Here is an 11,665-nt window from a genome sequence, read left to right on the forward strand (position 1 = left end):
GTAGTTGGAAATAATTGTGGTCCTATATGTCAGATATTTAACCTTAAAAAATGAAACAACGTCAGTGTCAAACATTTGAACAACGTCAGTGTCAAACTTCATAGTGGGTTCTTCCATTGCCTGGTTGTCTTTACAGGACAACCTTTTCACCTTTTTATTTTACTTTATTCGTCGATTTTTTTTTATTTTTTATTTGTAGATATACATATATAGAACAGTAACGATAAACATAAAATGTATTATTTATAGATATTATACATATATAAACATACGTACATTGATTCCCGAGCAACGATTCCAAACCGGTTTGTAAATGAAGTGGAACATGATCAACAGTAATTTGTGAGCCAACGGTTTCAACCCGGTTCCTGTTTCTAAACTGCAAACCGGTTTCGAACATATCAACTCCAAACCATAATTCTTAATTTTGTTGGATGATTAAACTTTTATTAATGCATTTTTTTAAATTGGTTTGTAAAATTAAGAATTAGTATTTTTAATTTATATGTATATGTGTGTGTATTTTATATAATATTGATTTTAACCGCGTGTCTAAACTTGTTAGAACGATGTGTTTAAATGATTACAACGGTACATCTAAAAGTTAATTGTGGCTTTGTCTAAACCACATAGGGTCATCTTTTATGTGGGGGGTGGGGATGGGACTGCTTATGGCCCATCCTGGGGACCAAAATTTTCAAACAATGAATAAAATGCATTATGTGTAAGTGTTAATTGAAATTTGTTTTTGGTTTGATTAACTATAACTAAACACGGTTATAGAGGGGTACAAAACCGGTTTTTATTCCAAATCGATCGGTTTCGGATGCAAAGCGTTTTTCAAGTGAAAAAAAATTGGACTCCGTTTCAAACATGCGTGATTTTTAACCTGTTTCAACATAGAGGTTCCCAACCTGGTTTTAACCAGTTCCGATTCTTGTCAAACCGGTTCTTGATCACATCTAAAGTTTTATTACACCTCTACTTTTTTTGGATAAAACAAAATTCAAAGTAGGGGTCTTTTTCACAATCACACACCAACATAATGCACGATGAGCTTTGCCTAGTATAAGTATACTATACTATACCCATGCATTATTAATGCAACCATATTTGTATTGTATCTATTACTTTATGTCACTATGTGTGTGTACTGAGTAGTGGTGGGGTTGGGTGAAGGTGTAGTCAAGAACTAACCATATCCAAGTTAAGCAATTTTTGGTTTGTAAGAACAAGACCCTGTAGTTTTCACAAGAAAGAACAAGATAACAGAAAAAAAAAACTATATATAATGTATCAAATAATTTAAGCTAACTCTTGAAAAGTTGAAATAGCCTTGAGTACAAGGATCTTATTTATTTACCACTAACTCTTGAAAAATTGTTTGTTGGGTTATGGAGGCTCGATTGATATTGGGTCTGGTTAGTTTAGAAAACTAAATTAGTGGTAGCGAATTGAAGTGGCGGACAACCCGGTTTTAACGTCTTTTATCAAGCGTATAAGTTTTTTTTCTTGTTGAACAAGATTCATAACCCTAATATGTAATTTTTAATCACGAGTGGTGAGATGCAGAGCAATAAATAAAGTTCTGGTTATAGCTTGTGAATGTAGGTCAGGTTAGACTGAACCACGTTAAAAACTCGTGTTCTTTTATTTTAGAGTGAACTGCAGTTTCGTCTATATGGTTTGTCCAAATCTGGGGTTTTAGTCCAACAGTTTCTAATTTGCGATTTTTGTCCATGTGGTTTCATTTCACTTGCAATTAAATCCGAATTCATTAACCATGTTAAGTCTTGTCGCAAAACTCATCAACGTGCCCCTCACGTGAGGGGCATTTGTCCTTTTCTACCCAAATAAACCTCAGTCGTAATTCGCAAGCTCAATCACGTGAGGGGTTGGGGTGTATTTGGGGAAAAAGGATGAAACTGCTCCTCACGTAATAGGTACGCTGATGGATTTAATGACCATACTTAACAGGGTTAATGAATTGCAGTTGAAATGAAACCGCATGGACAAAAACGCAGTTTAATCCTTTTTTTATGTTTTGTGTGTTGTTTCCGCATGTACATACCCTAATATCATTACCAAAACCAACAATAAACAATGCAAGAACAATTCAATGAATAACTATTCTCATACAATAAAGACATGGCCAGAAAGGACCACTTCGTATTTATTAATCAAAACCATACCATTTAACTCGAGCAAATCATCATATGACACGTGGCGCATAAAGTAAAGATTAAAATAGTTAACTTTGTATTTTCGGCATCAAAACAACAATAGGAATTCTTTTAAAAATGGGTAAAGTTGAAGGAAATTGATTGTTATTTTATTTATTTCAATAATAACATGTAATGCGGTTGGCCTTTTCGGTCTAATATTATTGGAGTGATTAGTTAAAACTTAAGATCTTATTGTCTCATATTCAAAACCTTATTCAAGAATGTTTTCTCATAATGGTGCGATTCCTTTATTAATAATGTTCCTATGTGTGACAAATCTGGTGTCTCAAAATCAATATGGACAGTTGGTATTCATTCTCAGGAAAGATGACTCGGATATTGGTTGTAGTTCTAAAAGTTGTTAAAAAAATTAATAACAAGTAATATATTTTATGTTTTTGAAAAAAAAAGTCTAAATACATATTTTTTTCCACATGTTTTGATATAAATTTTATTGAAAACTAAGTGATATTCAAATAGACTTATATTTTATATTGCAAGATCAAAAGATAGGTTTTTTATCAAACTCGACTTTTGATAAATTTATATTGAAATGTAAGAAAAAAATGTGTGTTTAGAATTTTAGAGTACATTAAATATTATATTATTTAATATGTTATTGGATAAAAGAATAAATTAAATGTGAAAAGAAAAAACTGCGTAAAATAGAAAAATTAAAATTAAAAAGATGAGAGAGATGTTGCACTTTCAAATCGTGTAATTTTTAAGATGGTATCCTAAGACCATGTGTCCATGTGTAAATGTGTAATGGTCCGTGATCAAAAGCCATGTGAGCGTCAACTCTTGCTTACACGCACATCAAACTCTCAATCTATGACTGGTCTATGAGACGTGTGAAAAAACATTTATTTAAAATGTGAGATAAAAAAAGTAAAAATAAACCACGAATCACACGTAGCCATTAACAGGGCCCTAATGGCGACTATACTTCAACGTTGCATGCCCTACATGCGAGTGCCAACTCACCACGGATAATATAAGAACGGCTATGTTGAATGCAGTCTTACCAGCCATTTGATTAGAGCTAGGGCTTTACTTATAAAGAATAAAAGCTCCTTAAACTAATTAAAAAATAATAAAACTCATGTTATCTTTTTATGTGATATATGGTTGTTATCAACATCATCTAAGGAATGTTTGGGTCATTAAAATGATTTTATGACTTCATAAGTTTTTGACAAATTTCGCTTTTGACGATACTGATGATTTTGAGGGTTTATGGTTTGGAAATGCAGGTTTTTAACGAAGCACAAATAAAGGCACAACTATATGTAAGGGTCTAATCCGCCTAGGGTTAGGATCTCTTAAACCAGCTCGAGGCTAAATTAAAGATCATTAAAGAATCGAGCTCGATCAGAAGATTAAGATACCGAGATTTTATAGGCTATACAAGTCCATTTTCCTAAAACTACAATAATTAAAACGATTAACAAAAATAGCAAAGAAATATATATTACGTTATATATAAAGATGAACTTATATTATATGAACTGTAGCAAATTACCCGAGCTCAAGCCAAAAACTCAAGCTTGAAATTTACTCATAAGTTGTATTCAAGCTTTAAACATAGAGATTAAAGAAAAGCTAAATCTCGAGGTTCTTTAAGATAAATGAGCCGTGTTTGAGCTTAGGCGATCTCTAACCCCCAACATGCACTTTAAGAGACACAAACCTTCCTAGTAAACTATTAACGTTTATTAGTTTCATGTAATGGTTTTTAAAATTATTAAATATCATCATAGAAAAACACTACTTGTATTTAATTTCATTATTTGGAGGGGCCAGGGGTGGGCCAATTTAGTTCAGATTAAATAGCCCAATAACAAGGGGACCAAACTCAAATAACATTCTTTTTGCCGCCATGTGAAAACTTTTAGCAAGCGTTTATTTTAGGCCCATCATGTGATAGGCAACCAGACGCCTTAAAACTCGTCGGGCAGCATGTTCGTTTTACAGAATTCATGTGATTTCAAAGAAATGGAATTAGAATTTCACGGTATTGCTTGTTCAATCCAACAATAGATGAAACTGGAATTTAAGTGGATTCCAATGAAATCCCACGTTGGGTAGAGTTCAAAAATCCATCCAATTTTGAAAGGAATATTAACAAAACCGATGGAATGTTTTAACCGTTTCTCTTTATTTTATTATTATTTTGCTTTAAACCCAATTATGTTTTTTATTTATTGAATTTTTATTCGTAACCTAATTACTAATAAATATAATTCAATTCGTTAAAGATAAAACTGAGAGGTGGCTAGGTTGATCTCTAAGAGGGGGATAAGGAAGAGATCAAATCAACTATGTCTTTTATTTAAAGTTTAATATTCATGTTTATCTTTTCAAACACACGTATATACATTGGGTGCGCGCAAGAGACTTGTTTTTTTGGGGAGAGACTGATTCCCGTTGGATTTGACTCAGGTCTGTTGAGAGTACGTTGTTTTAAATTCGTATTTTCGGTTGTAATTAATATTAACATGTGGTTTTCTTATTCTAGTTGATTGCAGAAGAAAGAGGGTTGGTTGTTGATGTCCAAGGCTTTAATATTGATTTGAATGAAGCTAGAGAAAAATCAAGGAACAGCCAAAAGAAGATCTGCTTTATATCTTCTTTATGTCCATACTTCCTGTGACAATAATTATTATTATTGCTAGTTTACTAATATTAATTCCTCAACACACTATAATTGCAGCAGGCTTCAGATACCATAGCAAACAAGGCTATCGCGAAATAAGAAGTGTGTTAACATTGAACAGATGCATTACACGCAGCTCATACAACACGCTATCGAGAAAGATCCACATGCAACACCAAAGTGTATATGTTTACGGAAACGTTAGCTATAGATAAAGCAATAAACTAAGATTGTAAACCCTTTGATGAATTCTATCACTTGCATTAATCATCCAAACCGATTGGTTGATTGGTTCTACACTATTTCATGTGACGCATATGAAATTGTTTGTTTCAACTAGGGGTGCAAATGAACCTAACTGCTCACAAGCTACTCGAGCTTGGATTGATAAAAAGCTTGAAACATACCGAGTCCAAGCCTCAAATAAAGCTCATTTAGTTATCGAGCCCAAGCACGAGCCTTGTATGAGAAGCTCATTTATGATCTCAAATCACAATACATAAAGCTCAACAATGAACGTTAATATAACATGGCGTGCAAGTGATAATCTATGTTTTACCCGATCTCATTGGTTAGCATGATACGGGTAGGATACTGCAAGTTTTTTCTGGTAACAGTTGGAAGAAACATCGATCTATCAACAAAACAGAGTCCATAGGCCTTAGGCTTGGTAAACAAAAACCGTAAATAGATCTCTCTAAAACCTTATATAATATAAGAGGCACAACCTAATTAATTCTCAATTGTCACAAAATTTAGTACCTTGTTACCTTTTTCATTCTACATGATGCAAAAATGATCCTTTAAACAAGAAAAACACATCTTCGTCTTGTATCATGTTCACAGCTATGGATGATATTATATCACTGCCAGTTAGGAGTGCGGTTCCTTGTAAAAACAGCACCAATATTAGAAAACCTTCGCCCAAATACACCAGAGTTTGGACTCGTGTCTTCTTGTTCAAGTATTTCTGAATTTTCTTCTTTAAGAGCCTGCAACATATTGCCACATGATTTAAGAGTTTAAAATGAGGTTCTGTCGATCTGATGTGGAAGACTGTGGTCCCGTTTGGTGGTATAAACGAGATGAGAGACCCGTTTAGTTATAAATGTGTTGTAGCTTGAATTGCCCAAAACTGTAAGTCTGTAACTTAATTGCATAATACCTCTTAAGATCATTATATTCAAAATTTAGATTGTTAAATCACATAACTTGAAAACCTAACCATAAAGTCCCCGCATTTTATTATTAACACCGAAGTCCTTTTTTGTAATCAAATCGAAAAAAGAGTTTCAAAATTTAACAAAAAGGTCATTCTTTTTGGCATGATTAAGTCCCTAAGCTTAACTAAATCACTTTCATGTAATGTAAAAATTAAACAAAAGTCCAGTTTTCTTTTTAACAATTGCCCTTTAAACATACAATGCAAAATGTGCCCCAGTCAACCTAACCTTTACCCGTTTTGACCTGTTACCCAACCCACTCGTTTTGTGATCAATACATTTCAACAAACAACTCAAGGATAAGAAATAATAACCTTCAAGCCAGAGGCGGAGGCGGAGGCTGAGACAGAATTTCCCAAAGGTCTTTTACCCTGAAAGACACAAAGTATGGATCAGAAAACGAGTTTTAACGAAAACAAGTTTAATATTATCATGCACTTAGAATTGTGAACTCCATCAGCCATCAATACACGTCAATCTTACTAGGTCAATTCACCAAGTCGACAATTTGACCCATTATATATGGGCCAATTCAGGTTTTATCTCAACGGAGTAAAACTCACCCGGTCCGTCCATCTTGCCACATGTACTACTATTATTAACCAATATTTGATGAGACACGTACCCCAGGTGATACACGTGGGGATGATTGCTGCTCTTCTATATGAACCGGAGGCAGAGACATAGTCTGCGATGAGAAACATATGCTAATAAATATCTCACAAAGACATGTGTTCTTCACAGTAATAAGTAAACAGATTGTGAAACTAGAACATTTTAGGCCCAAATAACTGAATCCTAAAATGTTACTTAAGCATATAACCTGTCATAAATAAACTATGTGGGACCCATTTATAACTCTTTAGAAAAAGTTTTACTGTTTGCTAATATGGCCTATGATAGTGGATGTTCTTACAAGTTCAGTAAACACAGAATTTATAAATAAACGAATTGTATTGTTAATAAAAACCTACCCTCTGTGGGGACGGAAGAGCTGGCTTTGACGAACTAGATGGGTTTCCCTACAAGTAATCACAGACATCACTTTATAAACGGGTCTGATTACATTGAAACTCAAGTGGGTCGAAAGTTAGCTAGAAGGGGAATGAGTCAAACTGGTCAAACATACCTGAATGGATCCCACAGATGCCTGGTTTTCCAAGGTTATTGCAGTACGTAGTAACCTCGCGACTCCAAGATTTGTGTCATCTTGCTTCCATTCAATCCTATTCAACTTGGTCTCCTGTGAAAAAAAAAGTTGATCAGTATCCAAAGCATGAGTTGACCATCTTACCAAAAACGATAGTTGAAAGTTAATTATGTAACGTAAATGAATCACACCAGGGTATAAACTGCATGGTGTACTTTTTGAACATCTAAAGCAATCCCTTCTGTATTTACTCGTAGAGAAGAAACCTATGTAGTTTGAGAAATAAGCTTACATTATATTAATATAAAATTCAACAGTTATAAAAGAAAACTAACATACCTCCTCTTTTGTAGATGCCGTGACTTCTGCAAACTCATCTAAGCTGCAATCAACACGATCGATTCTTGAAGACAAATGCCTCTTGGTAGCCTAAACAACAAAAATAACCTTACTAACTAAATAAAAACAGAAATAAATGAGTTACATTTGTACAACTGTCGTTTTGACAAGTTTACCCTTACATTAAAATAAGAGTAGTGTTTAAAAAGTAAGGGTAAACAAATCAATTTTGGAACAGCAAACTTACAGCGAGTGAAGAGTAAACACTTTCTAGCTGTTTAGCTACAGCATTTGTTGCATCAGATAAACTACGCTTTGTAGCAAACATCATATCAGGAAGTTTCCAACCCTGCAAACGTGCAAAATATTAACTAACAAAATTATAGTCGAGAGAATAATATAGAAAGTAAAACTAGTTAACTTATTATACAAGCTTTAAACAGACTCGAGAGTCGAGTAGTTGGCTACAACAAACATAAAGTGAACTGTAACTTAAATTTATTACCATAAGGTTATAATTACACCAAGTGTGTAAAACTTTTATAGATAAAAGTAACAGTCAATGATGAATGATCTAGATGCCGAGTTGGCATACTTACCTTCCACCAAGCATAGCCATATCCTACTACGACAACAATGACAATGAGCCCGTAATTTCGGGTACCTGCATGTAATCGTAACATATTAAAGTGATGTTAGTGAAAAACCAAAACTGAAAGAAATTCAATAAATCGACATTCATAAGCACATTTTACTTATAGCATTGATAATTGCAGGAAGATCATTTCACAGAATCACAAACATGTGGATCTAAAAGATCATAATCTATATTCTACACATAATAAATTGCTGTGCATCAAGTTAATAAAACTTTAACTGGTATACACTAGGTACAACTAGAGTTTTTCATACCAAAAAAATGAAAATAAAAACAATATATACACATTCTATAAAATAAAGGTAAAAAATGAAAATATACACATTCTATTAATCTATATAGCAAAAGGTATAAACTAATATATAGACACTAAGATACTTGAAAATTCGTTTTATAAACCACATGTAAACAATATTTTTTTTATTTTTATTTTTTTATGTTATTAATCTTTGCAAAACCCCAAAAGAAAAAGAAAGAGATATATACAGCTACATATATTTACATCGTATTATATACATGATATGTAGCTTCGCAAGCGGCATATATGTATTATCGCGAGCTACATATATTTTTTTATTTCTTTTGGTGTTGGCAAAGATTAATAACATACAAAGCAAAAAGTAAAAAAATACTGTTTAAAGTAGTTTTCAAGTTTAAAGATGGTTTTCATTGGAACTATCCTCTATTTGTGTGTGTGTATACATACCCTCGAATATAAATTTGTAAATGCATGCAGATGTAACTAACCAAACCTAACAAGATACCTGAACCAGTAGAAGTCACAATGGTAACGGGCCTATTTGATGCTAGGAGTTGAAGCTCCTGCCTTAGGCTGTTAACCTGTTTCATATCATACAGAATCATAACAGCCCAGCAATTTATCATGAAAGTGTGAATCTGAAATGAAAAAGACTGATACGAAAAAACTTTATAAAGCTAATGAACCGGGTAATAAACCTGTGCCATCAAGGAGTCATTGCGTGGTTTTGGACTTGGCACGGCCTTCTCATCTTTGTTAATTATCTTGAGCACCTGTAAGAACAGAAACCAAGAAACCGTTTGCAACAAGATAATGAAGAGACTAGTGTGGTACTGGTTTATAATCAATATCTGATGCATTAAATTAACTAACAAATAGATGAATTACCTTAGAAGCACCGGATAATAAATCACCAACACCAGGAATGCGTCCTTCTTTTGCAAGAACCGAACCAACAAGACCTACAAACAATCATATGATATCTGAATGAGAAGATTAAATCTAACGTATCAGACTATCAGTGTGTATGATTTTAAGCTTGTATGCACCTAACTAAGGTTAAGATGGCAAGGTTTGATTCATATAGAGCAACATGTATTTACTGTAAATCCCAAACGTCCACCATGAAAAGTCCACTATAGTAAGTTAGTAACTCCAAGTAGGCTTGTCACTTATAACTGCAACCCAGGAAAACCCGAGCCATGGAACCCGAAACCAAGAAAACACTAACCCGAACCCAAACCGCAGTAACTCGGTTCTTTATCGAGTTTGATTTTTGGGTTTCGGGTCAACCCGAAAAACCCAAATATAGTTTTTGTTTTAAAAACCTGATATTAGGTATAGTGGATCAGTTCGCATTCCAGCAAAAAAAAAAACACCTATGCATTCTTCTTATCCAGCCTTGAAAATTAACTTGCGTTTGCATTCTATATATATATATATATATATATAACTTATGTTCGCATTCTTATTCCCGAAGTAATCCATCGTCTCCAATTGTGGGATTGGGTAAGCAAATCTATTCATCATCTCCAACTCGAAATTATGTTGGTTTGTTATTTGGTTATTAATTTTACGAGTATGCTGCTTTCATTGTAGCTAACTAGCCTTTTTAACTTTTTTTGGTTTCTTGGATACTCGAAACCCGATTAACCCAGCCCGAAAAACCATGAGAGATTGGGATTGGGTTTCGATTATAGTTGAAACCTTAAAAAACCGGAACATGAATGGCCCTATCATTTCCGGGCTAGGGCCATTCATGTTCCGGTTTTTAAGGCAAAAACTCAAATCAACCTAAAACCCTAACAGTCATGCAACCGCAGTAAAACAAATTCAATCTATATATATACTGATTAACATCTAATTACACCACACATACAACCCAACTCCAGAACAAAACGATTCAAAATAACTCGTTATGTTAAACTAATAAACTTAACAATGTAATGATGAACAATCTACAAATGATACGGTCCATGAACAACTACGAAAATCAGTGAAAACAGCGAAAATCCGACTTGCCAGAGTTGGACCAACTAGCTCCGAATTTGACCGATTCCAAGTAACATCGACCGAGTTAAAAAACTCGCCTCGGCACCCTACCGAGTATGAGTACTCGGCCGCCTAGACCGATTTCACAACGCTAATAGATCAAAAACTGCTATTGCACATTCTGATACTGGAATAATATCATACTAGCATTCAAAACCCTAACATTTCATCTGCCAGTTTCAACCAACAACTCAAATCAACCTAAAACCCTAACAGTCAATACAGCCACAATATAACAAACTCAATCTCTATACTATAACACAATTAATCAGCATTTACATGTCACAAGTTAACTTCTATGCAACTAATTAACATCTAATTAAACCACAACACACAATCCAAATCCATAACAAAATAATAATATTATTAAACTAACTCGTTAGGTTAAAGTTTAACGACTTAAATTAATAAGAAATACCTGCACCGATTATTATTGTAAGCTTCCCGAGAGGAAGAGCCATCGTCGATTCAATCAATCAATTTTGACCGATTGATTATTATTATTATTGTTATTATTATATGAAATTGTGTTCATTTGTTACGTTAATAGGTGAGCTTCCAGAAGAACATGTGTTCCTTCACTAAAGAATATTATTATTCTTTTATGCTTTTTTCATTTTTTTTTGTATGATGAGTGTTTGTGATATGTGGAGTGTTTTATAATCACGCATATATTTTTATTACATCTAAAGACAGGCTCGGTGCCCATCTAGGGCGGTTTACGAGTCGAGTACGAGTCGAGCGTCGAGCCAGGGTGGTTTCGAGCTCGGGCTCAAAATTAAACGGGGCAACTCAACAATGCTCTAGCTCGATTTTGAGGTTAAACGAGATTAAGATCGAGCTAACGAGCCGAGCCATGATCGAGCCGAGCCTATGTCGATTTTGGCTCAGTTACAAAAATGAGCAAACTCACCTCAGGATGTTTCAAATCAAGTTTTTTAGCTATTTTTATTCGAACTTTGGAGCCTCGAGCTTTTTAAACAGAGCTCGTCCAAATTTTTAAAAATTTCAAAAGTTTGTTATCGGTGTCAGTATCGAAAATATCTGGTAGGTACCAATACAATATTGACATCAAAGATAAAAATTTGGTAAACATCATT

The 11,665-nt window shown here is 33.8% G+C and overlaps 1 protein-coding gene across 2 annotated transcripts; it reads right to left on the reverse strand.

The window, feature by feature from the left end:
* Positions 1 to 5,321: 5,321 nt before the first annotated feature.
* On the reverse strand, positions 5,322 to 11,158 carry LOC143547023 (uncharacterized). Of its 2 annotated transcripts, XR_013137696.1 has the most exons (14): positions 10,984 to 11,158; positions 9,402 to 9,475; positions 9,212 to 9,286; positions 9,019 to 9,094; positions 8,196 to 8,260; positions 7,844 to 7,945; positions 7,597 to 7,686; positions 7,449 to 7,523; positions 7,237 to 7,350; positions 7,082 to 7,129; positions 6,733 to 6,795; positions 6,422 to 6,478; positions 5,513 to 5,876; positions 5,322 to 5,478 (listed from the first exon to the last, which is right to left on the reverse strand). XR_013137696.1 is itself a non-coding variant. In XM_077038547.1 (13 exons), the coding sequence occupies exons 1-13, from the start codon at positions 11,024 to 11,026 to the stop codon at positions 5,748 to 5,750; spliced, it is 1,011 nt and encodes a 336-aa protein (XP_076894662.1). In that variant the 5' UTR covers positions 11,027 to 11,158; the 3' UTR covers positions 5,327 to 5,747. The 2 variants fall into 2 exon arrangements, 1 of the variants encoding a protein (XP_076894662.1); XM_077038547.1 differs by having other exon boundaries at positions 5,327 to 5,876.
* Positions 11,159 to 11,665: the final 507 nt, after the last annotated feature.

Source organism: Bidens hawaiensis, unplaced genomic scaffold (genome assembly GCF_021521415.1).
Source record: "Bidens hawaiensis isolate Kalapana, Puna unplaced genomic scaffold, B.hawaiensis_p1.1 tig00014542_1, whole genome shotgun sequence".
Classification (NCBI taxonomy): Eukaryota; Viridiplantae; Streptophyta; class Magnoliopsida; order Asterales; family Asteraceae; genus Bidens; species Bidens hawaiensis.

What these genes read in the sequence shown, in the direction of transcription:
- LOC143547023 (XM_077038547.1), bottom strand. Translation starts at nt 11,026, where the DNA reads ATGGCTCTTCCTCTCGGGAAGCTTACAATAATAATCGGTGCAG. An exon ending in TATTATCCGGTGCTTCTAAG is followed by an intron (nt 9,287 to 9,401) that starts GTAATTCATCTA and finishes CTGTTCTTACAG; the next exon opens with GTGCTCAAGATAATTAACAA. An exon ending in CGGCATCTACAAAAGAGGAG is followed by an intron (nt 7,524 to 7,596) that starts GTATGTTAGTTT and finishes CAAACTACATAG; the next exon opens with GTTTCTTCTCTACGAGTAAA.